General features: G+C 57.5%; 3 protein-coding genes across 14 annotated transcripts; 2 read left to right on the top strand and 1 right to left on the bottom strand.

Annotated features, from left to right (window-relative positions):
• Positions 1 to 952: 952 nt before the first annotated feature.
• Positions 953 to 7,759, bottom strand: CHMP1A (charged multivesicular body protein 1A). Of its 2 annotated transcripts, none has more exons than XM_082369551.1 (7): positions 7,630 to 7,759; positions 5,849 to 5,868; positions 4,090 to 4,167; positions 3,341 to 3,487; positions 2,959 to 3,087; positions 2,570 to 2,757; positions 953 to 2,323 (listed from the first exon to the last, which is right to left on the bottom strand). In XM_082369551.1, exons 1-7 carry the CDS (start codon positions 7,634 to 7,636, stop codon positions 2,302 to 2,304), a joined length of 591 nt encoding a protein of 196 aa, XP_082225677.1. In that variant the 5' UTR covers positions 7,637 to 7,759; the 3' UTR covers positions 953 to 2,301. The 2 variants fall into 2 exon arrangements, with proteins under 2 accessions (XP_082225677.1, XP_082225676.1); XM_082369550.1 differs by having other exon boundaries at positions 5,849 to 5,895; positions 7,630 to 7,752.
• Positions 7,635 to 17,476, top strand: SPATA33 (spermatogenesis associated 33; the record flags this gene model as incomplete). Of its 3 annotated transcripts, XM_082369547.1 has the most annotated exons (5): positions 7,635 to 7,962; positions 8,219 to 8,386; positions 9,638 to 10,029; positions 10,226 to 12,887; positions 17,256 to 17,341. In XM_082369547.1, 3 exons carry the CDS (start codon positions 7,635 to 7,637, stop codon positions 9,937 to 9,939), a joined length of 798 nt encoding a protein of 265 aa, XP_082225673.1. In that variant the 3' UTR covers positions 9,940 to 10,029; positions 10,226 to 12,887; positions 17,256 to 17,341. The 3 variants fall into 3 exon arrangements, with proteins under 3 accessions (XP_082225673.1, XP_082225672.1, XP_082225674.1); XM_082369546.1 differs by lacking the exon at positions 10,226 to 12,887 and having other exon boundaries at positions 17,256 to 17,476; XM_082369548.1 differs by lacking the exons at positions 10,226 to 12,887; positions 17,256 to 17,341 and adding an exon at positions 15,437 to 16,342.
• CDK10 (cyclin dependent kinase 10) lies at positions 17,466 to 27,642 on the top strand. 9 transcript variants are annotated; one of them, XM_082369539.1, is made up of 14 exons: positions 19,439 to 19,556; positions 21,540 to 21,643; positions 21,773 to 21,845; positions 22,494 to 22,565; positions 23,386 to 23,488; positions 23,628 to 23,709; positions 23,810 to 23,877; positions 24,740 to 24,792; positions 24,961 to 25,030; positions 25,656 to 25,715; positions 26,103 to 26,226; positions 26,302 to 26,441; positions 26,679 to 26,731; positions 26,933 to 27,642. In XM_082369539.1, exons 4-14 carry the CDS (start codon positions 22,547 to 22,549, stop codon positions 27,037 to 27,039), a joined length of 879 nt encoding a protein of 292 aa, XP_082225665.1. In that variant the 5' UTR covers positions 19,439 to 19,556; positions 21,540 to 21,643; positions 21,773 to 21,845; positions 22,494 to 22,546; the 3' UTR covers positions 27,040 to 27,642. The 9 variants fall into 9 exon arrangements, with proteins under 9 accessions (XP_082225663.1, XP_082225664.1, XP_082225662.1 ...); XM_082369543.1 differs by having other exon boundaries at positions 19,501 to 19,518; XM_082369542.1 differs by lacking the exon at positions 19,439 to 19,556 and adding an exon at positions 19,586 to 20,043.

The following is a 27,642-nucleotide window of genomic DNA, read 5'->3' as shown; positions in this document are numbered from 1 at the left end:
AACAAACCAGAGGGGGAGGCCTGACAAGTGCAAACTTGTGGTTCCCGTGCCCACGGGGTATGTGTGTGTGTATGTGTCTGTGTGTATCCGGACGTAGTTTCTGGTGCACACAGTGGGGTGCCCGGACGTAGTTCCTGTGAGCACAGAGGGGGGCCCACAGACGTGCTTCGCGTGAGCGGTGGGTTGCAGGGAAGGTGCCCGGACGTAGTTTCTGGTGCACATAGGGCGGTGCACCAGCATGGTTCCGGCGCGCACAGAGGGGCGCGCTGACGTGGCTCACGTGTCCACAGAGGGGAGCACCGACGTGGTTTCCGGTGCGCACAGCGGGGTGACCAGACGTGGTTCCCGTGAGTACAGAGGGGCGCCCGGTGGTAGTTTCTGGGGGCACATAGGGGTGCGCACGGATGTAGTTTCTGGTGCACGCGGGAGGGCACAGGGACTTGGTTTCTGGTGCACACATAGGTTGCCCGGACGCGGTTTCCGGGGCACACGGGGTGGGGGGGCGCCCGGACGCGGTTCCCGCGAGCACACCGGTGCAGACGCCCTGGCCTCGAGACCGTCCCGGTCACGTAGAGAAATGGGAGGGCCTGTGCCACATTCGGGGCTGGAGGGAACCACAGGGTAATAACGTGAGGGCGGTTTCCTGATTTGGTCGGTTCTACGGTAACTAGAAGGTTGACATGAGGAAAGCTACACAGAAGGATACAGAAGTTGTGTACTTGGTTTGCAGCTGTTGCATAAGTTTAAAAGTATTTCAAGGTAAAATCGTAGAGGAACTGTGGATCTGATTCGGCCTCACCAAGCAGGGCCTGGGAATCCCACTCCTCACACCACCCCATCTGCCCTCCTTCAGGAACCCGTCAGCCTCCTACTGGCGGGCTGGACCGCAAGCCGACCGTCCTGCTTAAGGCCCCCACCCCACCCCAGGCCATTAAAGCAAAGATGGAGACAGTTCTCAGGGATCAATCTCTTTATTCACAACAGCATTTCAGGAAAAGGCAAACTTTGCCTGCTGCCCTTTGATGCGGCGTGGCCTCTGCCCCCAGCAGGCGTCTCCGTGGAGCTCTGCACCCCCTGGGGACCTTCTCTGAACCCCAGCACGTGGGAGCCCCAAGGGATGATGGCCAGGGAGTAAGGCGAGGTCGGCATCACAGAAGAGACACCAGGTGGCTCTTGAACCCCATTCTCTCCGGCCTCACACCACAGTCCAGAGCGCCAGGCAGCCCACAGCACAACTTACTGTACAGAACACCCAAGGGCTCCAAGTCCAGGAAGACTCAAACGCAGAGAGCCAGGGAAAGCTCTCCCACGTTTCTGTCCATGAGAGCCAGTGCTGTGAGGACGGACGGCCAGCCAGAGGCCTCTGGTCAGCACCGACGACCAGTGCGCTCCAGCTGACGCTGGGGCGGGGCTCAACCCAAAGGCTCCCGATCTACTTGCTCCTTCTCTTTTGGCAAAAAAAAACAAAAATCCCTGGAAGCTTCAGGAAAACGAAGTAAACTTCAGGAATTGGAGAAAACAGAAAAGTGCAGCCTGTCTGAAGCTCCCCTCAGGCCAGCCCAGCACGTCGTCAGAAGCACTGCCACTGCTGGCCCCACTGAGGGCGGCTCTCCCATCAGCCGCTCCAGCTTCAAGGTCAACAGCGTGAGCCCACAAGGCAGCAAGAGCCAGATGGGGGAGGCACCCCATCACTTATAGTGACAGGAGAAAAGCACCCCACCCAAGAGGGGAGGCGCCTGCTCCTTGGCTGGGGGGGGCCTCAGCATAGACTCTGGCTTCCTAGAGGAGACCCCGCAGGGCAGTGAGGATGCAGAGGCCCAGGGGGCCGCTGGACCGGGAGCTAGGCGCCTGACACTGGGGAGCCCGAGCGGGGCCCATCCCGCTGGCAGGACCAGGTTCTAAACGGAGGCGGGGGCCTCCAGGGGTGCCCAGCAACAGCCTGCAGTCCTGACCCCCACCGGCTGCCCACTCCCAGCACGCCTGCCGTCACATGGAGTCTGAAAGCCCCCAGATCCACGTGGCAGCCACCAGCCAGTCCCTGGGGGTGTCTCAGTGGCGGTGGATGGAGGGGAGCCTGCAGATCGCCCAGCTGGTGGCCCGGAGTCACAGAAATTACCCACAGAAGTCAGAAGTTTGTGCAAACTCGCCCAGCTGGACACAGACCCACACCCGTGCTCAGAGAAGAGGCAGAGTCCCAGGCCCGGCGGGTGAGAGGGTGAGAGCAGTGGGGAGGGGGCAGAGGCGGCCTTCCCAGCCCTTCCCCTGTGAGGCCGGGATGGGGCGCGCTGCCGCTGGGCTCCGCTAATTCCTCAGGGCGGCCAACCTGCAAACGACAAAGGTTCCCTGAGGCCCTGGCAGTGGCTCCACCCCGGCTTTCCAGGCCCTTTTCCAGGCCGTCCTAGTCCTGTTCCTCCCCTTCCAGGGGGAGCTATAGACGTGAGCAGGGTCTGAACGAGGCGCGGGGACTGAGCCGCTCCTGGGCCTGCAGGCACCGAGGCCGGGGTTTCTGCATCCCTCCCGAGCTCCCGCCCAGCACGCTGCCCGCCCAGCCCAGGCGCCCCTGGCCCACCTCCGAGACAGCTGGTCCTCCTGGCTGCGCACGGAGCTCTCGCCCACGGCAGAGGCGCCCTCGGGCAGCTGGCTGAGCTGGTCCAGGACCTCGAGGCCGTTCTCCTCGGCGATCTGCAGGATGAGGCTGTCCACCTGCTCCTGTGGTGTGGTCAGCGTGGTGGCCGAGCTCATGGAGTCCTCCATCACCTGGGGGTCGTGTGCCGGGCGGTCAGGGCTTCCGGGGCACGGCTGCCTGCACGGGCACCCGCCCCCGGCCGCAGGCCCCCCTCTGCCCTGCCGGACCTCTGCGGGCCGGTCTGGACTCCCCGCGAGGCGCCGGGCCCCCGGGCGGGGCAGGGGGCACAGGCCTGGCCGCCACCCGCACACCCGGGCCCCGGGCCGACATACCGACGTGTGCACGTCCAGGTTCTGCACCTGCTGTTCAAATCTGTCCATCACCGCGGAGACCTTCTGCAGGTCCATGGTGCTGAGCGCCCGGTCCAGGGCTTTGGTCACCTGCGCCATGTTCTTGGTCACCTGGCGGAGGCGGGAGTGAGGAGGCAGGCAGGGCCCTCAGGGCCCCCGCACCCCCCGCCCCCGGCATGGCACGTCCCCAGATGGTGCCGTCAACGGAAGGACGGACGCCGGGGAGAGCCTTCGGGGTGCGTCTCCCGCTCTAGCACCGCCCTTACTGTAGGGAATCCCGGCCTGACCCCTTGCGCCGGGCCAGCCCCTCGACTCTGTCAGCAGAAGCCGGCCCCGGGCACGTGGCCCCCGGCCCAGCACTCACCCCCTTCATGGTCACGGCCGTCTGCACCTTGGAGGCCACGGCATCCACGCGGGACGCCATGCGGAGCCAGTTCACACCCTCGTTCTTCTTGCGAATGGCGTTCTCGGCGTACACCCTCGCGCACTCCACGTTCTTCTGCTGAAGGGCCTGGAATGCAGGGGGAACGCCAGCTGCGGCCCGGCCCCGGCCAGTCCCGGGGCGCCGTCTGCTGCGGCGGGGCAGCCCCCTCTCAGCCTCTCCGCAGGGTTCTCATCAGAAATGTCTCAGGAGCGAGGGTGTCCAGGGCAGGGCCCCCGACCCGCCCTCAGAGAAAATCAGACAAGAAAGCCGGGCTCAGGAAAACACGGCCACCCTTCCAGGCCTCTCCACTCCCACTGACACACTCAGCTGCCCTCACACGACAGAGCTCCGCCTGGAAGCAGCAGAGCTTGAAAAGCCAGCGCAGGCGATGCCGATTCCAAAGGAATCACGACTACGGCGGTGACATGGCTTCAGACTGGGGAGTCGGCTGCGTTTCCTTTCTGCCCTGGGAGCCTCAGTCTGGGTGAGGGGTCATCCGAACCCAGCAGCCCGGGAGCTACTCTAGCCGTTAGCCAGCCGTAAGAAAGCCCCCCCCACGGAGAGCACGGCAACCCCAGGGGCCTCCAGCGCCGCCCCGCCCCGCAGAGGGGTTTGGCTCCTGCCCAGGCCCGAGGAGCACAGGACCGACCGGAGGAAAGGCGCGGCCCGGCGGCAGCGCCCGCACTCACCTTCTTCACCTTGGCCTGCTCCGCCTTGGCGTCCTTCTCCGCCTTCTTGGCCAGCTTCTCCAGCTGCTTTGCCGTGAACTGACGGACAGGAGGCCGGGTCAGCACCCCGGCCTACCCCCCACCCCGCTCCCCGCCCTCCTGGGCTGTACGTTCCTGCCGAGGGTGGACATCACTGATCCCTCACGACTGCTGCCTCTGCTGGACAGTCCGCTGCCCGCTAGGACGTCAGTGCCCGTCCGTGCGCTTGTGCCCCTCAGCTGCTCCCCTCCACACGGCCCAGCTCCCAGCGGCCTGAAGCACGACGCACCGGCTCCCTGTTCCACTGATAGCAGCTGGGGGCACGCTGAGAAACTGCCCACAGGCCTTGGCCAGCGTCACACAGATGCTGCCACCGTAAACCCCTCCCTCTCTGACCGCCTTGGTGTCCAGGCCTCAGGCTAACGTCTCCCCTGCTCCCGTGGTCCAGCCTCTGTGCAGATCAACGCTTCCCTAACCTCAGGCTCACGGGCACAGAGTGCTCTCTGCAAAGTCATCCCCGATTCCCGGTCATCAGGCTCAATTCTGAGGGGCCTTTAAATCAATGTCTGCAGCACCTGACTCTCTGACCATTTTTTTTTTCCTGCACCGTCCCATGCAGTAGCTACTAGACACACGTAGCTACTTAAACTTAAATTACCTAAAATTAAGTGAAAGTAAAAAATCAGTCCCGCAAGCCACATTCCCGGTGTCTGATGGGGCCGGTGTCAGGCATCGCCATGTCGGCTACCCTAGCCCGGCTCTGCGCCCAGAGCCCCACTCCTGCCCCACCCACACGGGGCCCCTCCTGTCAGGGGCTCCGTGGCCCGCTCTGCGTCCAGGCTTGCCCAGCCCCCGGCCCACTGCCCTCCACACACAGCCTGAAGTACCCACCGGGCCACCATCCGCCACCTCTAAACAAAGTCCACCACTCTGGCCAGGTGCCCTGGGACCCGCTGGTCAGCTGCAGCAGGGACCACCTGGCATGACCTCGCACACCCCAGCCCTGGTCAGTGGCCCTCCACAGGCCTCAGCTGACCAGAAGCTGGCAGGGAGAAGGCTCAGGTGACCCAAGGCAACAGCAGCCTTCCAGAGGCCAGTTTCCTAACTCTGGTCCTGTCAGCACTGTTCTCTCAGCCAACGTCACTCACCCACCTGGGAGGGTCCCCAGCCCTCGGGCCCCTCCCGCAGCCCTGGGTGCCCCCATGCACTTGGGACGTTTCGTTGTGGAAAAAAAGTTTCTTGTCTGTCCACCCCCACCAGCTACGTTCCTCAGGGAAAAGTCCAGAGTTTCCTGAGCTGGGAATCTGGCCTGGAGGCCCCACAGCAGAGCCAGTGCAGCTGCTACAGGCGGGGGCCGAGGCACACCACTCCTCCCGTGCTTCAGAGCCCACCGTGGATGGGTACCTAGGAGGGCCCCCACAGGAACTGGGGCAGGAGCCTGCCGACACCGCCCCAGGCAGGACTGCTCAGCTGCCCAGAACGCCCTCCTGCACGTGCTTCTGAAGGACTTGAGGCAACCGTTTTAAACGCCTCGTGGACCATTAAGGGGTGCACACACTCGTGCTCTCAAGAATGAGGCCAAATGACCTGCTTCCGCTCAGCCCGAGACAAGCTAGCAAGCCACCTCACTGATCCCTCAGTCATCAGTCTGGCTGAGCACTATCCTGAGTGTGACGCACACCATCTGTCCCCACTGACAACCACCAGGACAGGGCGGGGTGAAGGGCCATCCAGTACATACCTTCAGCTGGAACAGGGTGTCTGCAAAGAGAGGAGATGATTTGAGGACTGTAAGAAACGTGAGAAGCAACACTCCTAACCAGCTGGTGGGGCACTAAGACCCTCCTGGACGTGAAGAGCTGGCACAGAACTGGGGCCTTCAGGGAGGCCTACTCACACCAGCTCCAACCCTCCTTAGCCTCCCTGACTCTCCAATTCAGGAAAACACCAGGATGGCACCAGCTGACCTTAAGGGTTAGCATGCAGGGGAAGGTCATGGGTGCAGCGTGTGGCCCATGGGGAAAACTCTAGATGCTTTGTAATCAGTGCAGCTTTACAAAGGGTCCTTGGGAGTCCTCCCCAATTTAGTAAGGTTTAGTACTTGACAGTCTATTCTTTATGGATAAGAACAGCAGGGCGATGACTCTTACGCCATAAAAGAGCTGGCCCACAGAGACCACTCTCCATGGGAGCTGCCATTTCTGAGCCATCGAATCAGGCTCAGGTGCCCCCCTACCCTCAATGAGGAACTGGAGACCTGTGTGTGTTACTACTGGCTAAGTCCCTTGGTATCTGAACTTGCTACTCACTTACCCAAACTCAAGAGCTCGGTAGATTCAGCTTCATCTTAAAACTATCTCAGTGTATATCCCGTTCCTAAATTTGGGGAATGATTTCTGAAAGGGTGTACCACACTAGCCCGGAATGAAGAAACGAAATCCTGCAACCAGAATCCAGAACTACAAAGGTATGTGAAGGCTCCCAGCTGAGAGCCCAGCGGAGCTCTGTGCAGCTCTCACCTGTCACTGCGGGCCCTGGTCAAGGCCAGAGCTGTCTGCATCTCTGGAGAAACAGGTGGCAGGCAGTGTGCTCACTGCAGGGAAAGCAAGGCTGGGCTGGGTGTGGCCCAGACTTGAGTGGGAAGGACAGACTCTGAAGGGCAAAACCTAACCCTGGAGAAAAGGGATATGGGCAAAACAGAATTCCCTGGAGAGCTGAAGCTGAGCGAGCTGTGAGGCAAAACCCAACGTGTGTGTGTGTGTGTGTGTGTGTGTGTGCGCGCGCGTGCGTGGGGTGGGGGTGTGCTGTTCATCTTCTCTCTGAGGCAATCTGCATAGGATTTCCTTCATGACAATAACATTGCACAGCCTCTCTGTCACACTAGCACTTAAACATCCTGGCAAATGTAGGGATCTTCATTTTATCCCTGATGCTTCCTGTTCTGGAGCAGAGCAGGGCAGAGGGCCCTGAGGGGGTGCTGCAGGCAGTGGAGGACCAGGCCGCCTGGGGCCTGTGCCTGCACAGACTCCTCAACCTGTTTTCCCATCTGCAGAATGGGCGCATACGGTTCCTATCTCAAGAGCTGTTGTGCCTGTACATAGTGAGGGCTTTCTGCCAGAGCTCTTCTTATTTCTCTTAGCGGTGTTCTGGGGGCAGTGGTGCAACTGTCTCCTTTTCGGGTGCCCTCTGACCCGGCAACCCAGGGCCCCAAAGGCCGATGTCCCTCACCAGTACCGCAGCTTGGCGGGGCAGGGGCAGACGGTCGTTGAGGAGGGCCGGGGAAGGGGGTCGGGAATCAGGGAAGGGGATCGGAGTCCTGGGTCGAGGCCCCGGGGTCGAGGTCGGGGTCCTGGGTCCCGGGGTATGGTGTCGGGGATCGGGGTCCCGGGTGGAGGCCCCGGGATCCGGCACCGGGGATCGGGGCCCAGGGTCCGGGATCGAGGCCAGGGGCACCCGCCTGAGCCCCGCCCACGGGAGAGGCGGCCCCGCCCCGCGCGGCCCCGGAGGGTGGTGGCCTCTTACCGTCCATGGCCGGTCCGGCAGCGGCAGCCCTGGCAGAGGCGGACGGACTGGATCTCCCGGCGGCGTCAACCGAACAGACCGGCGCGGGCTGGCGGGCTGGGGGGCGGGTAATGCCGGGTCGCCGCCGCTTCCGGCGGCTGGGAGCTCTCGCGAGAGGACGGGCTGGTCTCGCGGGCGGTGGCGTTGCCGTGGCGACCGCGCGGGCCAGGGAGGCGGCGGCCAGGCCTCTTGTGAGTCAGTGGGCTGGGCTCCCACCGAGGTGCAGGGCCCGGGGCTGCGTCGCGGGGAAGTCACCTATGGGACTTGCCAAAAGCAAACACAAACTCCGGAAAGGTAAAGGGCCGCCGCCCCGCAGTCTCCCCGGCGCGGCCCCGCTCCCACAAATCTTCCTGCGCCGGATCCTCTCTGATGATCGTGCCTCGGGGACCTTTTCATCCGGGGAATATCCACGTGTAGGGAAATGGAGTGACCCAAGTCTTTCAAGCTATCTTATTTCATTCCGGACCAAAGCAGGCAACTGAAGAAGGATGGAATCCTTTGCCCTAGACTCAGTAAAATATAGGTCTAATTAATTACCCATATATTTCAGGTGGGGAGCCAAAGTCGGGGCGCACCTCTTCAATCCCAAAGGCTACGGAAAGGCCGGTGGACAGGCCTTCACAAGAGTCTGAGAAGCCTGCAGACACCAAGCCTGCAGAGAGCTTCCGTGAGAAGAAAGGGGCAGCTAAGCGGCAGTGGCCTTCATCTGAAGTGGAAGGTAGGACACACCCAGGAGGGGACAGAACCTGAGGTGCGTTTGGGGATGGGGCGGACAGGAGCCTGTGGTGGGATGCTAGTAGCAGGGGGCGTGCCCTAACGGCGGAGGGGGTTTTAGGACCTTTAATATCAGAGTTCTAGTTGGAAGATGTAATAAGTTCAGTAAAGGTTTAGGTGAGTTCCCAAGTGGTAGATGCGGAACACACAGTCGAGAGGGCTAAGCAGTGCGCAGATCCAAAGCAGGCCTGCTGTCCTCCCGAGGCCTGGACGCCTTTGGCCCCAGTGTCGTTCCTTCGGCATTCCACAGACTGGGACAGAGCCTGGGAAGCTGCTCCCCTGTGGAGCACGGTCCCGTGGGAGCCCTCTGCCTGGCCACAGAGATCACGGAGGGGATAGGATGTTGGTGAAACAGCTGGGCAGAGTTACTCACCGTAACAGCCTTTGGGTGTGGGTCGGGGTTGAAGCCACAGAAGCAGCAGAATGTGAAGTCTTTCATCAGGTTTATCATGTGGGGCGCGGAAATGGAATTGTTAGGTAATTAAAGCAAGGGAGGAGCGATGGGGTTTGTGTCTCCAGAACGGAGGCCTCTCCCAGGCCCATTGCTGTAACTGGGTAGGAGCCAGTGAGGCTGCGGCAGCGGGAATTGCCGAGTGACAGGGTGTGAGGGCAAAGCAGGGAGCCATGCCCGTGGGCTCCGGTGCCTGTGAGGACGCATGGCCGGTGGGTCGGACAAGGAAGGGCAGGATGGATGCCCGCCTGGCAGGGGAGAGGAGCTGGGCACAGACAGCTTCAGATCGAGGCCCCTCGGGGTCATCAAGGGCAGGAAACGTTTGAGATGAGAGCTCAGAGAAATAGAAAGTTCAACAAGTCAAAAATTCTGTGTATTATACAATTAAAAAAGTAGGTTTTACTACTGTTGGGTAGAAATCAGAAAATGATTGCTGGGCTGGGGCCGGGCCAGGCTAGCCGACTGGAACAGGGCCCGTGGGAGCTTTGTGGGGTGGAGGAAAGTTCTGCGTCTCATTTGGGTGATGACACGGGTGCGTACAGTTGTGGAAAACATGGAACACGCATGAGTCCTTGTCTCTTAGAGCCGCACCCGAAGTATTTTAAGGGCAAATGGACGCGCTGGGTGGGGATTTGCTGCCACGGGAAGGGGTGCACCTGTCTCTGCAGGTGCTACAGCCCCTCCCAGCCCACGGGTCCTGTGGTGTGACCTGGGGGTCTACGTCCCATCTCCAAATCTCTGCAGGCCTGACACCCTCCTGTAAGCACTGGAGTGGCGGAAGTGACTTGTGGGCTGGGCAGCCTGGCCGGGCTCACAGGGACGCTGGCCGTGCTGGGAGCCACCGTGCTGGGAAGCGCTCGGCCGCGGGGGAGGCCACAGGGGAGCCGCAGCCCGCGGCCCTGATCTCGCAGCCCGTCCAGCCCAGGTGCCGGGCTTGTGACGAGCTTGTCGTGACTCCAGCCCCAGGCTTGCAGTCTCCCCAGCCGAGCCACTGCCCAGCACGCAGCAGCCCTGCGAGCGGACATCCACGTGCCCAGCCCAGCTGAGCCTTCAGACAGCATCGGACTGCAGCCCCTGGGAAACCACAGGTGGTAACTGCCGGTCGAACCTTTCCTGAATTCCTGAGCCATAAAACGGTAAGAAAATGGTTGTTTCAAGCTGCTAAGGTCTGGGTGAGTCACTACTCAGCAGTAGTAGTAACCAGGACACAGGGTAAGAGCTGGAGTGGAGATCAGGTTTGGCTGGGGTTTATGAGGATTTGGGCAGCTGGGCGATGGGTTGTATTGTACTATTCCCGCTGCTTTTGTCTGTGCTTCACATTTCGCGTTACAGAATCCACAAACATACATTGTACAGACCGAACACCACAAGCTGGCAGTCAGCCAATTCCAAAATGCTGCAGATTCTTCTGAAAACATAACTCTGATTTTTCTACAAATAAATGACTTGAAAAAAAGGTGGTGTCTTATAAGTCTGCTCAGGTGGCCATCACAAGTACCATGGGCTGGGGACTTCCCTGGCGGTCTCGTGGTTAAGACTCCACACTTCCACTGCAGGGGGCGCGGGTTCCATCTCCGGTCAGGGAACTAGATCCCACGTGCCACGTGGTTCGGCCAAAAAAAAAAAAAAAAAGAAAGAAAGAAAAAAAACCAACCAAATACCATGGGCTGGGGGGCTTAAACAACAGACTTTGTTTCTCATCATTCTGGAGGCTGGGGAGGCCCTCAATCTGGCTGTGTTCCTGCAAGGACGCCTCCCTGGCCCGTAGACAGCTGTCTGATTGCTGTGTCCTCACGTGGCCAGAGAAAGAGGGCTCTGGTCTCTTCTTCCTCCCAATCCCTTTCTGGGGGCTCCACCTTCACGGCCTCATCTAAACCTAAGTAATTCCCAAAGGCCCCACTTCTAAATACCATCACATTGGGGATTAGGCCTTCAACAGACGAATTTGGGGGATACAGACTTTCAGCCACAGCAGAGAGGACTGTTAGAAGGAGCCTTGAGAGTCCTAGGAACACAGAGCGGTGCGTGGACCTGGGCTACATCATTCCTGAGATAATCCAATTGGGTATTAGGCGATAACAAAGGATCGATGATAATATCCTTAGATGTGACAGTGCTATTGTGGTTATGCTAAAAAATATCCTCATCTGATAGAAGTACTGCATTTTTGTTTGTTTGTATGTTTGTTTTTTTATACAGCAGGTTCTTATTAGTCATCAGTTTTATACACATCAGTGTATACATGTCAGTCCCAATCGCCCAATTCGTCACACCACCATGCCCACCCCACCGCCGTTTTCCCCCCTTGGTGTCCATACGTTTGTTCTCTACATCTGTGTCTCAACTTCTGCCCTGCAAACCGGTTCATCTGTACCATTTTTCTAGGTTCCACATACATGCGTTAATATACGATATTTGATTTTCTCTTTCTGAAGAAGTACTGCAGTTTTAACTGTCAAAAAATATGCTGAAGAAAGCCAGTTTCAAAAGGCCACATGCTGTCCGATTTTATTCATGTAACATTCTCCAAATGACAAAATGATACAGATAAGAACAGACTAGGGACTGCCAGGGGTTAGGGATGGCGGGGGCCGGGGGTGTGACTGTAAAGTGTAGCATGAACGTGATCGTTGTGATGCTGGAGCAGCCCTGTGTCTGGATCGTGGTGGTGGTTACACGTGATCACATGGTACAGCACACACACTGTGCCACCCTGAGCCTTATTCTACTGCAGTTACCTAAGGTGCTACCACTGAGGGAGAATGGACGGAGGTACGGGGATCTCTCTGGACTACTTTTGCAACTTACTGTGAATTTATAATATTAAAGTAAAATGTTTTAAAATACATCAGAAATTATAATAATTAAAATAACATGATTCCCATATAAGAATAGCAGGTCAGTGAAATAGAAAACATGGACAAGAGTGTGTGTGTATGAATGTTATGTATGTTTATATATAATTAGAGTACAATAAAACTGGCACCAAAAGTAAGTGGGAAAAGGAAGGATTATATAATAAATTGTGCTAGAAGAACACCTTAACGTTTTAAGAGAAAACGTAAGCTGGATTGTAACCTCCGGCTGTATGCTCTGATAAATTCCAGATGGTTTAAGAGTGGATATAAAAAGTGATTACATGTACATCAACTATACTTAAATTTTTTAAAAAGGTAGACTTACTATCAGCTGATACAGGTGACTCAAAGGGTAAAGGAAAAGAACGGCTAGAACCATCTTCCAGATGACAGTGTGTGGTCATCTAAAAAAAAATTTCCTTGCTGGAAAAAAAAGGTGGCTGCAAAAAATAAGACGTAAATTTTATTCTGATTCCTCAAAGATATTACAGAGCAATGTTGAAGGATTTGACTACATTAAAATGTAAAACATCTCCCTAAGCCCTCTATAAACAAATGTAAAACAAATGGTAAGCTCAAAAAGTATTTGCAACAAAAACGAGAGGCCAGGGAATAACACATGATAGATGGAGAGCCTGGACACACTGTTGGTGGAAGTCAGGCTCCTTCCTGAAGGCAGTGTGGTAGCGTGGAAGGCAGCATTCCAGAGCCCCATCACTGCCCTCTGAACAAGGCTGTAGGAGCCCCTCCCCTACATGGGGGCAGAGCCTGTGAGTAGGATGGGCTGGGCTCCTGGGATCAGGGTAGTAACCCGTCGGTTTTGACTTAATCAAAATGGAGCTTCTCCTGAGGACGCCTGACCTCATCAGAGAAGCCGTTGAAAAAGGTGAAAGTGTCAGAGACATGGCTGTGAAGAAGTCAGCTCCCATGATGTGAGAGCCGCCAGCCAGCAAGGAAAGGGGCTTCGTCCTTGGCACACAAAGAAAGGAACTCTGCCTACAACCTGAGTGGCCGTGGAAGGTCCCCAGGTCCAGATGAGGATGCGGCCGGGCTGACAGCTGGATTGTAGCTTGGACTCCGGACACGTGGAGCCCGAGGTGATGTGTGCGCTGTTTTAAATTGGCCACTAAAATGAGGTAACTTATTAGGCAGTAATTGAAAACTAGTACAGGTCCTGTGTATTAAGAACCCTAAAAGGATTCATGTTTCTTATTTTATTTTTACTTTTTATATTTATTTAATTAATTTGTTTTTATTTTTTGCTCTGTCAGGTCTTAGCTGCCACACGTGGGATCTTCGTTGTGGCATGTGGCCTCTTTTGTTGCGGCACGCGGGCTTCTCTCTAGTTGTGGTGCACGGGCTCCAGGGCGCATGGGCTCTGTAGTTTGCGGCACGTGGGCTTAGTTGCCGCGCAGCACGTGGGATCTTAGTTCCCCGACCAGAGATCAAACCTGCGTCCCCTGCGTTGGAAGGCGGATTCTTTTTAAAAAAAAATTTTTTTTAATTTATTTATTTTATTTATTTAATTTTGGCTGCGTTGGGTCTTCGTTGCTGTGCCCGGGCCGTCTCCGGTTGCGGCGAGCGGGGGCTACTCTTCGCCGAGGTGCGCAGGCCTCTCACTGTGGTGGCTTCTCATGTTGTGGAGCGCAGGCTGTAGTGGCGCTGGCTTCAGTAGTTGTGGCTCACGGGCTCAGTAGTTGTGGCGCACGGGCTCAGCTGCTCTGCAGCATGTGGGATCTTCCCGGACCAGGGTTCGAACCCGTGTCCCCTGCACTGGCAGGCAGACCCCCAACCACTGCGCCACCAGGGAAGCCCAGAAGGCGGATTCTTTACCACTGGACCACCAGGGAAGTCCCAAAAGATTCATGTTTCTAAATGAAGAAGCTTTAAACCTCTGAGGAAGATAAAAGGAGTCTTGTTTTGGATTAGAAAGTCTCAGTAACATAAAGTTGTTAATTCTCCCTTATTCTAGCAAATCAGTATGACCCCAAACAAAAGAGCACAGGTGGTTTTGGGAGCCAGACCAAATTATCCCAAAGGTCACCTAAGAGGATAAAAATGTAAGAATGGCAGGAAACATCTGGAAAAGCAGAGGGATTGAGTCCTCTGACATGGAAGCGTGTTGCACAGTGGTGAACACATAGCACAGCATGCTCGCGTGGGGTCCCAGAGAAGTGCCATGTTGCAGACATGGGGGAAGGACGGATGTTCCCCGAGTGCTGGGGCAACTCAGTTGACAACTGAGAAAACAAACAGTTAAACATGCAAAATAAAACTATGAAAGTATGAAATGGAAATGAGTAAATGTTTTTGTAAGTTTGGAGCAGGGGATGCCTTTTCCAGTCTGACAAACTCTAAAAGCCATTAAGGAATAGATGGATGAATCTGTTGCAGAAAGCAACAAAGGAAGCTAAAAGCCAGGAGCTACTTGTAGTATAAATCACTAAGGGTGAATTTCCCAAATATAAAAAAGCTCACCGGGCTTCCCTGGTGGCACAGTGGTTGAGAATCTGCCTGCCAATGCAGGGGACACGGGTTCGAGCCCTGGTCTGGGAAGATCCCACATGCCGCAGAGCAACTAGGCCCGTGAGCCACAATTGCTGAGCCTGCGCGTCTGGAGCCTGTGCTCCGCAACAAGAGAGGCCACGACAGTGAGAGGCCCGCGCACCGCGATGAAGAGTGGCCCCGCTCGCCGCAACTAGAGAAAGCCCTCACACAGAAACGAAGACCCAACACAACCAAAAATAAATAAATAAATTTATTAAAAAAAAAAAAACAAAACTCACCAAAGGAAAAAAAAAAGTCAATGTAGAAAATGCAGAATGACATGCATTCACAGGAGGATACATGCCACGGGCCCATGAACGAGTGACAACGAGGTGAGATGCCCAGCCTCCCCATGGCGGGGGTGCCCAAAGCTCAGGGAAGCTGGCGGTGACCAGTGACCAGCGGGGGTGGAGTCAGCACTTCCACTGTCTCTCTAACCTGGGAAAAGGTTTAGAAAAGTGACAAGAAGCAGGAGAGTGTGGAGAAATGTTCTGCTGATAGCCTCCTAGAGGAAAGATAAATCTATATAATCTTTTGGCTGCACAGGGTCTTTTTTTAAATAAATGTATTTATTTTGTTTATTTATTTTTCGCTGTGTTGGGTCCTCGTTGCTGCACGCGGGCTTCCGTAGTTGTGGCACAGGGGCTCAGTAGTTGCGGTACGTGGGCTCTAGAGCGCAGGCTCAGTAGTTGTGGCTCACGGGCTTAGTTGCTCTGCGGCATGTGGGATCTTCCCAGACCAGGACTCGAACCCGTGTCCCCTGCATTGGCAGGTGGATTCTCAACCACTGCGCCACCAGGGAAGTCCTGCACGGGGTCTTAGTTGAGGCACGTGGGATCTTTGTTGTAGCATGCGAACTCTTAGTTGCAGCATGTGGGATCTAGTTCCCTGACCAGGGATCGAACCCGGGCCCCCTGCATCGGGAGCGTGGAGTCTTAGCCACTGGACCACCAGGCAAGTCCCAAAATTGATATAATCGTTACGGAAAACAGTTTGACAATATTTGCCAAAGTTTTCCTAGTAACTTACCTGACAGATAAACCTCCACAACTGTATAAATACATAAATGCAGGAATGTTCATTGCAGCATTGTTCAAAAAATAAAAATTGGAAATAACCTAAATTATGTTCATCAAAGGGAGCTGGTTACGCACATGATGGGCCCCCGACAGTGAACTGCAGGCTGCCGTGGAGGAGGGGCCGCACCTGTGTGGATGTGGGGCTCAGCCGACTGCGTGGTCACTGCAACACTCAGCCTTGCACAGCGTGATCCCAGCTGCACATGTGCGTGTGCGTATGAAGTGTCCGCAAGGAGAAGCGTCATTCCATGTGCAGTCTCTAACCAACATGTATTATTTTTATTTTATTTTAAAATTATTTTTTTAATTTTATTTTTTTATACAGCAGGTTCTCATTAGTTATCTGTTTTATACGTATTAGTGTCTACATGTCAGTCCCAGTCTCCCAGTTCATCCCACCACCACCCCCCCATCACATTCCCCCCTTTAACCAACATGTATTATTTTTAAATTAAATATTCATAACCTTTTAAGTAGTCTTAACATGTAAAAATGCTTGTGTAAATCAACATGAAAAAATGATCTCAATTTAAGTTAAATTCAAAAGGGACTTCCCTGGTGGCGCAGTGGTTAAGAATCCGCCTGCCAATGCAGGAGACACGGGTTTGTGTCCTGGTCCGGCAAGATCCCACGTGCCGCAGAGCAACTAAGCCCGTGAGCCACAACTACTGAGCCTGTGCTCTAGAGCCTGCGTGCCACAACTACTGAGCCCCTGTGCCACAACTACTGAAGCCTATGTGCCTAGAGCCCGTGCTCCGCAACAAGAGAAGCCACCACAATGAGAAGCCCATGCACCACAACGAAGAGTAGCCCCTGCTCACCACAACTAGAGAAAGCCCGCGCACAGCAACAAAGACCCAACGCAGCCAAAAATAAATAAATTAATTAATTAAAAAAAATAAATCCAAAATACGATGAAATGCACATTTGGCTTAACGATAAAAACGAAAAGAAAGGAATACTGTCAGTGCTCAGTGCAGGCCGTGGGCCATCGGCAGCGGGTTAGAACGACTGAAGCCATGCTTGCAGCGCTGAAGGTCGAGGTGGCTCTGGACCCGACCGCCTGGGACCCGGCGTCTCCCTCTGCCACCAGCCCTGGGCAGGTGACTGAACCAACCCTCTGTGCCTCAGTTCCTTCGTCTGTAAAACGTAGTTCCTAAGAGGACCTACCTCAGAAACGTGCGGCTGTTATTCTAGGGCTCAGAGCAACGTCTAGCACAGGACGGGCACCTGTTCATCCCCCGTATAGCTGAGTTCCTGGGGTATTCAGTGTTCTAATTCTGTGCAGTACACGTGTGTGCACACGGGGACACACAGGCCTGAACGGACGGAGCAGGCCAGGAAGTGAGGCGGTGGAGGCAGCGAAGGGGCTTCTGCTTTTGTACTTTGTAACGTTTCACACGTCCCGTGCGTTCCTGGTAATCCTAACAAGTCTGAGAAAACGCTGTGGCGTCCGTTTCTAGAGCGCCCTGCCTGCTGAAGCTCTGTGCAGAGAGCTCCCACCAGGTTTAGAATCCTTTGCACGCTGTGTGTCTGAACCTTCACCTCTGGGGCAGACCCTGCCTTTCCCAGGTCTCGCTCCTGCGTTCGTCGCCCGGGCCGCCCGGCAGCTCCGGCTTTCCACGCGGATGGCGCGGGGGCCTGGCCGCTCCCCTCCTGGGAGGAGGCCTCCAGGGTCACCACCGCGTGGCTGCGTTGCCGACTGGTGTAAGCTTTGGAATGTTCACTTACGGTTTTGACTGCTTTCAACCTCACCCATTTCTTTTCCTGAGCCACAAACCTAATTCCTTTGCTCTGGCCCTAACACAGACATTGTCTGTTTTACAGAAGAGTTTTTCCACAGACTTATGAAATACCTGGATGTTTTCTTCCTTCTAGAGAAACCTGATGTAAATTCAGAAAAGAAGAAATTTGCCATCCCCCAGATCGTCGTCACCACAGCCTCAAAAGAGACTCTGATCAGCTACGGTTCCACAGGAATGGAGGAGCAGAGGACCATTCGGGAAAGGGCTGAGCCGGGCCCGTTCTACCGACACAGGAACCCCAGTACGGTAGACGCCTATAATTCACAGACCAAAGAATAAACTGGCACCCCAGCAGCTGCAGTCACTCCCTGCGCTCCGAGTCTCAGAGGTGATGGCAAAGGGCTGCCCTATCCTGTGGAGAGCTGCAGGTGCCCCTTCAGTAAACAAGGCTCTCCCCAGCTTCTCCAAAGCCGCAGGCAGCTTGGCAGAGGGCAAGAGTGACTCTGGGGTAATCGGTGAAGAGATGACCCTGTTGGCGCTGTCTGGCTGTGCAGAGTTCTAATGCCCATCTCTTGCTGCCTCTGGATGGGCATTAGAACCCTTCCCGTTCGCTTCGGAAGGAGCGTGGTGTAAGCACTCAGCAGTTGCAGTGGAGGAGGTGTCCCCCACCCTTGAACAGAAGGTCGGACTCTGAGGACGAAACCTTAAGGTGTTAGGTCCCAGAACAGGGAAGTGCACAGTCACCTTGGAGGGTCCAAGGGCTCCTAGCTTGAGTATTAAGGATGCAAGGTATTATAGGATCCAGAAGAAGAATGCGGATGCAGGTGTGGTGGCAGCCATGGCACTTAGAACTGTGGAAGTGGCTTTGTCAGAGCTGCCCTGGGAGAAGGTGAGTTGAACTGATGACTTCCCCTCTTTCTGGCTGTGTTTGAGGGCTCCTGGTGGGGAGGGGCCGTTCAGGGGACCCCTAGCCTCAGCTGTCCCTCCTCACCAGCAGCCCTTGGGTCAGAGTCCCCTCTCCTCCGGGGTGGCTGGAGAGAGTGCCCTGCCCGTCCGAGCGCGTATGTTTAGTCTGATGACAGTACACGTCAGCTTCCTTCGTTCCTGGAACGCTCAGCAGGCCGTCCACGTGGTCTGTCTCTGTCTATTGATGAGGGTCATATTCCTTAGTAGTAAACAGTACAAGTGACTTCCAATCCATGAGTTTTGGTATAACCCAAGAAAAAAGAAATCTCATATTGACATTGTTTACTAACATATTATCAACATCCTTATTTGTATTTATTTAGTATGTTTATTTATGCATCCTGACTTCCACGACTAAATATTTATACAGAAAAATCAAGCCCATACAAAGGTGAATTTGAACCCATTGGGTCAGCATGCCTCTCTTTCTCTATAAAGTTTCTAGTAGCTGTTGCATTTCTATTATTTGACCTAGAAATTGCCCTCCTCCTACCCCTGCCCTGAGCATCTCAAACAAATAATCCAAAAACTGTACTTACCATGGCATTAATTCTAATCTCATTATTGGCCGTGAGCTTAGCTTATCAGAATTCTAAAAACCAGAATGAACTGAATGTGGTAATTAGGTTAAATTATATCATTTTGACTCATGATTATTTAATTGCATAATTATCAAACGCCCTGAACTTAGATTCGCATCATTTTAGCATTTACAGTACAGTCCCCGTGACAGGAGAAGCTGCACCCCTCCTCCTACACGGGCCACTCACTGCCCTGCCTCGTTTTTCTCCTTAGCACGCCGTCTGCCTTACTTACTTGTTGACCGCCTCCAGTTAGAATGTAAGGTCCGCCAGGGCAGAGCTTGACAGGGCCGAGCACGTAGTGGGTGCTCAACACGGATGTGTTGGGTGACCCTTCGGTCCCACAGTCCCTCCGTCGCCGCGTCCTGTCAGTTCTTTCCACAGCTCTCGGACGCGCCCTCTGCTCTCGGTCCTCACCGGCCCTGCCCGAGCCTCCTCCCTCCCTGGCTCCAGGTCAGCCCTCCAGTGCTCCGAGGGAGAGCTCTACAGCGCAACTCCCGCGGCCCCCGCAGCCGCCCCCCAGCCCACTGCAGCCCCCCGGACTTCGGCCTCCTCCTCCGGCGGCCGGTACTCAGCGCCCCAGCGCGGTCACGTGCCCGCACTTAAAAGTAAAGCTAGAACCTTGCTAGTCCCAGTGCATCGTAGGAGTTGAGGTCCTCGTGGGTGGGGTGGGGTCTTCGGGAGGTTTCCTTGGTAACCGTTGTTGAGGAGGGGACGCCCCGGAAGTAGGCCGTGCGCTTGCTCCGAGGAACACCCGTCTGCGCCTGCGCACACGGGAAGTGGGGGACGCTGAGCTCGGCATGGGGGAGCCGGAGCCGGAGCCGGAACAGATCCGTCTGAAGTGTATCCGTAAGGAAGGCTTCTTCACGGTGCCTCCAGAGCACAGGGTGCGACGAGGGGCTGCTCGGGGTAGTTGTGTCCTCGCCGGCGGCAGGGCGGAGCCGAAACGCACTGGGGCCCTCAGTGTCGCGCTGAAGCGCCAGGTTTCCGGCACGAGCGGGAACGACAGTCCCAGAGCTCCTCGCGACAGGCGCGGAAGCCGGCGGCGGCCGTCCGGGACTCCGGTCCCGGCCGGTGCGCAGACCCCGGGGCGTGTCACGCCCGCGCGAGGGAAGGGCCGGCTCTCTGGCCGCCGGCCGCCTCGGCCAAAGCGCGCTCCAGCGCGGGCGTTTCTTAGTTTTGCGCCGGGGACAGGCGCCTCGTGTCGGGAGACAGTAGCCATGGGAAGAGTTGGAGGCGTGTCTCCCACCGGGCTGTGGGTGCACCGGGCGCGGGGCCCTACCTGTGACCTGGCAGCTTCGTTTGTGCCTTACTCCGTGTGGGGCCTCGGCGTGTGTAACTGTCACTTAGTCGTCTCGGGGACCTTTTGTAGAGGTGAGGAGGGTGAAGCTTAGGGGCGTTGGGTGGTTTCTCCAAGGTAGACGGCTAGTGCAGGGGTAGGTGTGAACCGTGGCGGCGGATTGTTTTAACCACTTGCTGGTGCTCTGAGAGGCCGCCTCAGTGTCCAGTAAGGATCCCAAAAGACTGGCTGAGTGAGCGCAGGACCCCCCTTGAGCCGTCCGCTGCCGTCGTTCATCACCGAGACACGCAGCAGCTGCTCTCGGTGGGGAGTTAAGACATACCCGGACGAGGACAGTGCAGGATAGTAGGTGCTGCGAGACGAAGTGTTGGGAATTTTCAGAGAAAGAATGTTTTCAGCTGGGGGCCAGGAAGCAGTTTTGAGAAGCGGTAGCATTTCTCCTGGGCGGGGAAGTGTGACTGCGTTTTGGACACGCAGAGATGAGGAGGGTTCTTGCCAGGCCTGGGGAGCAGCAGGGGCAAAGTCCCGCGAAGTACAGAGTGTACGGGAAGCGCCAGGGGTGCAGCCGGGAGGGAGAGAGGACACTTAGGTCGAGCTGAAACCGTGGAAGGGCTTCAGTACAGGCCAGGTGACTCTGACTTCGTTCCCCAGGATGGAGGGCAAGGTAAATAGAGGCAGGGAGTCCAGAGAAGGGCTTTTAGAACTTGAACCTTGCCGCACGTGCTTCTCCGACCCAAGGGGAGGTGCTCATTCAGTCTGTTACAGCTGAAGGTGTATTAGGGTACAGGCTCTCTGCTAGAACATGGAGACCCCAAAATACAGTGGCTTAAGTACAGGACTTTATTTCTGGCTCCCCTAACGTCTCACAGGTGGGCCAGGCACTCAGGTTGTCTCTTTGCTCCACCTGTGCCCCACCCAAATCCCAGCCTGCCTCAAGGGGCAGGAAGGAGTGAGCGGCAAGCAGCCTCCTTTGATCAGAAAGTTGCGCTTGTCCCTTCTGCTCACATCCCATTGGCCAGGATTTAGTCACATGGTCACACCCAGCTGCAAGGGAGGCTGGGAACTATGGCCACCAGCTGGGTGGCTATGTGCCCCTGGGCCGTGTTTCATAACCCAAAGGAGGAAGAAACATGTGGATGATTGAGACAGTTTTTGCCGCAGAAGTGTTTCCACTGTGCTTGGTAGATGTTTCGTGAAGTTCTTCAAGCTTTTTCCACGTCCAGAGCTTGCTTGCTTCTTTATTTATTTATTGATGGCCTCACCCTGCAGCTTGTGGGATGTCAGTTCCCCCGGTCAGGGATTGAATCCAGGCCCTCGGCACTGAGAGTGCGGAGTTCTAACCACTGGGCGGCCGGAGAAAACCCCAGAGCGTCATGTAGAGGGGCGCTGCGCAGTGGACTTTCTGTGATGGTGGAAATGCTCTGTTTTCTGATTCGTCCAGGACGGTCACCATAAGCTGCATGGGGCCATCGAGCACTTCACATGGCTTGTGCAGCTGAAGAAATGGACTTTGAGTTTCATTTTAGTTAATTTTAACCAAATGTGGCTGGTGGTTCCTCTTTTTGGGCAGCACACATCGGGACCGTGGAATTGAAAGGGAGTGGTTAGACCGTCTTTGATCTCACATTCAAAGTGGCCAGCATCATCACCCCGTTTTCTCACCTACAAACCCAGGTGTGTGGTCACCTTTCTGTTTGGTGAGCAGGACATGAGCTGGCTTTTTGGTACAAATTGAGTGTCCATATCCATCTCTGGTTCCATTAGCTGCCAGATCCCCTCACCGCCAGCACCTCTCTCTTTCAGCTGGGACGGTGCCGCAGCGTGAAGGAGTTTGAGAAGCTGAACCGCATTGGGGAAGGCACCTACGGCATTGTGTGTGAGTGGCCATGGTGGGAGGCCTGGGGGCCCAGGGACTGTCCCAGCAGCAGCAGCTGTGGCAGGGCTGGAAGGAGGGGACAGGTGACCTCTAATCCCTGGTGTAATTGCCATAGATTTCACACCACTCCTGAATAAACGCAAGCATCGGATTGCTAATGTGCGCCCGTGAGTAGAGGTAGCTATTACAGCCATAAAGTACACACCTCAGAAAGCGGCCAGAGCTGCATCCACAGCAGCTGGGGCATTGGTGTGCGTCAAACTGCTGCGGGTTTGGAAGATGCGCAATTCAGCACAGTGCTTTGGGGAGCCAGCTTTGACAAAATAAGAGTTCCTTTTTCAAGAAAAGCTACCTTATTTGCTATTAGAACATAGTAACCACAGAGCACAAAGCAGTGATCTGCATACCAGCTCTAAGAAGGAAAACTTACAGGGAGCTTCTCACAACCAGGGGCCCTGTACCAGCTCAAGCCAGAGGACGCCCCAGGGAGCACATCTCGCAGGGTCGGGTTCTGCTTGCAAGGAGTGTGGACGGGCTGTCACAGGGTACCCAGCAGTCAAGGGGGAAGAGAAAGGGAGCCCCCGTGGGGCAGGAGGCCACAAGGTGGGGTCGGGCTTGGATCCTATCCTGGAGGAGTTTCCATTCCAGATAGGGCCCGGGATACCCAAACGGATGAGATTGTCGCCCTGAAGAAAGTGCGGATGGACAAGGAGAAGGACGGTGAGCGCGGAGGGGCCGCGGACCGCTCTGAGCTCGCGTGGGAGGGGGAGGAAGATGCGAGTTGCCTGAGGCCCCCCCCCCAAGTCGCGCCTACTTTCCCAAGGGTGTCTGCATGATGGTCAAAGGAGGCTAATCTCTGGGGGCTGCAGCCTGGCCCCTCCCACACACTCTAGGCCTCAGCCCCCACCAAGCCCTGTGCAGTTCATCCCCTTCACCCTCCCATTGGGCGACTCTGCCTCATCTTCTGTCTCAGCTCAGCGTCACCCCTCCACAGGGCTTTCCCACCCAAGACTGAGCCGGCAGCCCCTGTGTGCTCCACACCCCCCTGCCGACAGCCCCTTGGCTGCCTGTGCAGGCGGGGCTGTGCTGGGCTCACTGGGGGCCACCTGCCATGCATAGGGGTCAGTAGAGTGCTGCTTGCATTTGATGAAGGAGGGAAGGGTTAAAGGTGCTGGTTAGGATGGCCTTGCTTCTCCCTGAGGTAGCAGGCAGAGCCCTGACAGCGGCGGGCATGGGGGTCCCTGAGAGCTGATGTGGACTGGGGTTGGGGGCTCACTGAGGTAGCTGGCTGTCAGGGGTCCCTGTCTGCAGGGCTGGGCATCACAGAGGCTGTCAGGGGTCCCTGTCTGCAGGGCTGGGTGTCACAGAGGCTGTCAGGGGTCCCTGTCTGCAGGGGGGGTCACAGAGGCTGTGAGGGGTCCCTGTCTGCAGGGCTGGGCGTCACTGAGGCTGTCAGGGGGTCCTGACTGCAGGGGGGGGCTCGCGGAGGCCGGGCTGGGCTGCAGTGGGGGGGGCTCGCTGAGGCCGGGCTGGGTTGCAGGGGTCCCCATCAGCAGCCTTCGAGAGATCACGCTGCTCCTTCGCCTCCGCCATCCGAACATCGTGGAGCTGAAGGAGGTGGTGGTGGGGAACCACCTGGAGAGGTGAGTGGTCTGCTTGCTGCCCCCACGTTGGGTCCTGCCCAGCCCCCTCCCTCTTGCCCTTCCTGCTGCCCCAGGAGGGTCCCTTGGCCCACTTGGGAGGAGGTGGGAGGTGGCCTGCGTTTCCCCCTCTTCTTTTCAGCATCTTCCTGGTGATGGGTTACTGTGAGCAGGACCTGGCCAGCCTTCTGGAGAACATGCCGACACCCTTCTCTGAGGCCCAGGTGTGAGGCTGGGGGCTGTGGTGGCGGGCTTCCCAAGTCCTCGTTCGGCACATTGTGGCGAACGCAGGCTGCCCTGACCCTGCGTCCTGGCCCCCTGCAGGTCAAGTGCATCGTGCTGCAGGTGCTCCGGGGCCTCCAGTACCTGCACCGGAACTTCATCATCCACAGGTGGGCGGGGCCACGGGCCTGGGTGGGGGCAGGGCCTCAGGAGGCCTTTCTCCAGAGGAGTGCTGGCTTGTGACGTGGGGGAGGTGTGACTGCCAGTACTGACCCAGTGCCAGTCGACGTCGCCCAGTATGCAGGAGAGCAGCAGGCGCAGCCTCGAGGCAGTAGAGGTTCTGTAACTGCTCCTGGGGGTCGGTCCAGGACCAGGTAATACCTGTTTCCTTCTCTGGGGGGCCGATGGTGCGAGCGAGTCGGGCTCTGAGAAGTGCTGCCGTGGAGAGAGCCTTACTGGAAGGCGGGCCAGGAAGGGCAGAGACTGGAGGGGCAGAGGGGAGGGTCCTGCAGGCCCGGGCAGGACCTTGCAGGCAGCAGCTCCGTGTGCCCTCGGTGGCTCGCATGGCCTGGTTGGGGATCAGACACAGCGCTGGAAGTCAGACCTGGGCTCACGGCCTCCTCTGCCAGGTTCTCAGAAAATTACTGAGAGCTCTCTCTGGTGTTCCCAGTTGCCAAATCGCCTTGCACTGCCTGCCGTCCTCATTTTTAAGAAGTGCAGGGACTTCCGTGGCGGTCCAGTGGTTTAGACTTCGCCTTCCAACGCAGGGGGTGCAGGTTCGATCGCTGGTTGGGGAGCTAAGATCCCACATGCCTCGCGGCCAGAAAATCCAAAACATAAAACAGAAGCAATATTGTAAGAAATTCAGTAAAGACTTTAAAAATGGTCCACATAAAAAAAATTAAAAAAAATAGAAGTGCAAACAGGAGGAGACGTATGGGGAAATGTTCTAAGTATCACTGCGACGGTGACAGCAGCCTCTTTACCCCATGCAGCTTCCTGGGAAGCACTGGTGTTCTCTTTCTGTCACAGGGATCTGAAGGTCTCCAACTTGCTCATGACGGATAAGGGCTGCGTGAAGACAGGTGGGTGCAGGTGCTGGCTCTGTGGTGGGGGCCTCCATGAGCGCCACCTCGACGGGGTGGCGGGCCGGTCCCGATAAGCACCCTGCACGCTACAAGCTGGCTGCAGACGTCAGTGGGCAGCCTTCACTGGGTGACACTCTCCCTCCCGTCTGTCTGCCTCTGTCACAGCGGATTTCGGCCTGGCCCGGGCCTATGGCATCCCGGTGAAGCCAATGACCCCCAAGGTGGTCACCCTCTGGTGAGTCCCTGGGGACCATGGGAAGTGGGGGGGGGGTCATGCTGAAGCTGCACAAGGACCTTGGAGGTTTTTAAACTGTGGGGCTGCACACACTCGGAGGCTGGGTGTGGATGGCTCCTGAGGCAGAGCAGGGCTGTCACCGGGAAGGACCTGCCCCGTCCAGATGGGGCGCCGCTCTGCCCTGCGGCAGCCAGACCCCCAGCCTGGCTCTGAGCTGCTCGGAAGGGGCGGTGGCTTCACTGACGGGAGGACAGGAACAGTGTATGTCCTCTGTAATTATTTCTCACTCGACATTTTGAAGAAGAACGGGGTTGTGGTTAAGGGCAGGATGCCTTCTGCCATGTGTCACTCAGCCCCGACCTGTATAGAACGGGCCAGCACAGGACACTGCTGCACGCGGGAGCCGTCCAGTGACAGCAGCTGCTGCCTCGTGTGCTGTCGTGTTTGGCGGGTTTAGTGGAAGGGACAGCCGAGCTGGCCTTCATGCTCCTTCGTCCAGGCCGATTCTGGCTCTCAGGGAGGGTGGCGGCCGGTGGGTGGGCTGGTGCAGAGCCCACAGTGCCTCGCGGAAGCCGGGCCGGAGGAGAGGAACTGCCAGGCCCAAGGTGGGGGCTTCTGTTCGCAGGTACCGAGCCCCTGAACTGCTGCTGGGGACCACCACGCAGACCACCAGCATTGACATGTGGTGAGGGGTGGATGCGCCCAGGGCCTTGGGAAGGGCGGGGTGGTCTTGTGGGAGCTGGCGGGGCAGGAGTGGGGCTGGGGTCTCGCCAGCCTCCCAGCTCCCAGGAAGGTGGGCCTACGCCTGGGGTCCCGAGAGGCAGTGTAAGACGGCTTCGGCGTTCACGGCCCCCGTCACTGAGGACCCGCCCTCGTGGCCACTCAGAGAGGCCTGCTGGTGCCAGGTCACATGGCCCGGGGGGAGAACCCAGTGGTCACCTGCCCTTCCCGTCGTTACCTCCTCCCAGCTCTGCCCCCGTCCTCTGACCCCAGCACACGGGGGACGGGTCCCGGCGGAGTGGTGTTCTGCAGAGCCGGAGGAGCTGAGCTGAGGCCCCGTGCTCCTCTGCAGGGCCGTGGGCTGCATCCTGGCCGAGCTGCTGGCCCATAAGCCCCTTCTCCCCGGCACTTCCGAGATCCACCAGGTGGACCTGATCGTACAGCTGCTGGGGACGCCCAGTGAGAACATCTGGCCGGTGAGTGCCGGCCCTGCCCTCCCCTCTCCTGCCCCCTGCCGGCCACCAGCCTGCAGCTGCCACTCCCCCCCACAGGGCTTCTCCCAGCTGCCACTGGTCAGCCAGTACAGTCTGAGGAAGCAGCCCTACAACAACCTGAAGCACAAGTTCCCGTGGCTCTCGGAGGCCGGCCTGCGCCTGCTGAACCTTCTCTTCATGTACGACCCCAAGAAAAGGTGCTGACCCGGCCTGCGGCGGGCAGGGGTGCCGTGACCGAGAGGGCCCCTCCCAGACGGACGTGTGAGGCCTGGGCCTCTGCCCACCCAGGTCATGAAGCCCTTTCTGAGTCTCCTGTGGATTTCTGGGTCCCCGGTCCCTATCTGCCACCCAGCTGTCTGCTGTGTGGGGCGGGTGTGAGGGAGATGGGCCTCGGCCAGGCCCGGGCCCCACGAACGGCAAGGCCTTCTCTCCAGGGCGACGGCCGGCGACTGCCTGGAGAGCTCCTACTTCAAGGAGAAGCCCCTGCGTGAGTCTCCCCCGCCCCCTGGCCGGCGCTTGGCTGGGGGCCCCTGTCCGGGGCCGGGGCCGGTGTCGGGCAGGTGGGCGGTGGGGCCCGAGCAGGCACGGGCTGCTCTTGCCGCAGGAACCGTGTGCAGGGTCAGGAGGGGCGCAGAGGGAGGCGTGGGGGGCCCTTCCCACCTGGCGCTGAGCAGCCCCCTCCCTGCAGCCTGCGAGCCGGAGCTCATGCCCACCTTCCCCCACCACCGCAACAAGCGTGCTGCCCCGGCCACGTCCTCAGGCGCTGAGAGCCAGAGCCGGCGCTGCAAGCCCTGAGGGCGGGGGCCCCTGGGGCCCGGCCTGTCGCTCGGCCAGGACCGACCAGCTGCTCCAGCTGACTGCACCACTTCCTGCACCTCCTCTGCCCACCGCTGCCCCAGAACGGCAGGGTGGGGACACGGGGGGATGCCAGTGGGTGCGCCCTGCAGGCCCAGACACCCTGAGGCTGGCCTGCCGGGCGCCACCTGGTGGCTCTGTCGTCTCGTGGCTCTGCCATCTGGTGGCTGGGCTGGGTCCACCTGTTACCAAGCCCTCAGACACTCACTTCCCAGGAGGAAACTTGGCTGGGCCCATCTCAGGAGGTCTCTCTGGCTTGGGACGAGCCGATCCCACATGGTCACTTTTGTCCCCACTTGATCCCCAGGGTCTGCCTGGGAAGGGAGAGGCTACGGTGACCCCCCCGCTGGGGCTGCAGGACTCAGTGGGAAGGAGGGGTGGGGGGTGGGGTGCAGCCAGCTTGGTGGACTGGAGTCTGGGCGGCTCTGAGCCCACCAGAGGGACGGCCTTGGGTTGGGGGCTGTGCCCTGTCCCCACTCCCCACTGAGCCCCCTGGGGAGGGGCATGGTTGGGCCTCGGAGAGATAAACGCTTTCCTCACAGA

This window comes from Balaenoptera borealis (genome assembly GCF_965194805.1).
Source record: "Balaenoptera borealis genome assembly, chromosome: 19".
Lineage (NCBI taxonomy): Eukaryota > Metazoa > Chordata > Mammalia > Artiodactyla > Balaenopteridae > Balaenoptera > Balaenoptera borealis.
The sequence above is the reverse complement of the archived record's forward strand: the minus strand, read 5'-3'. Positions and strand labels throughout refer to the sequence as shown.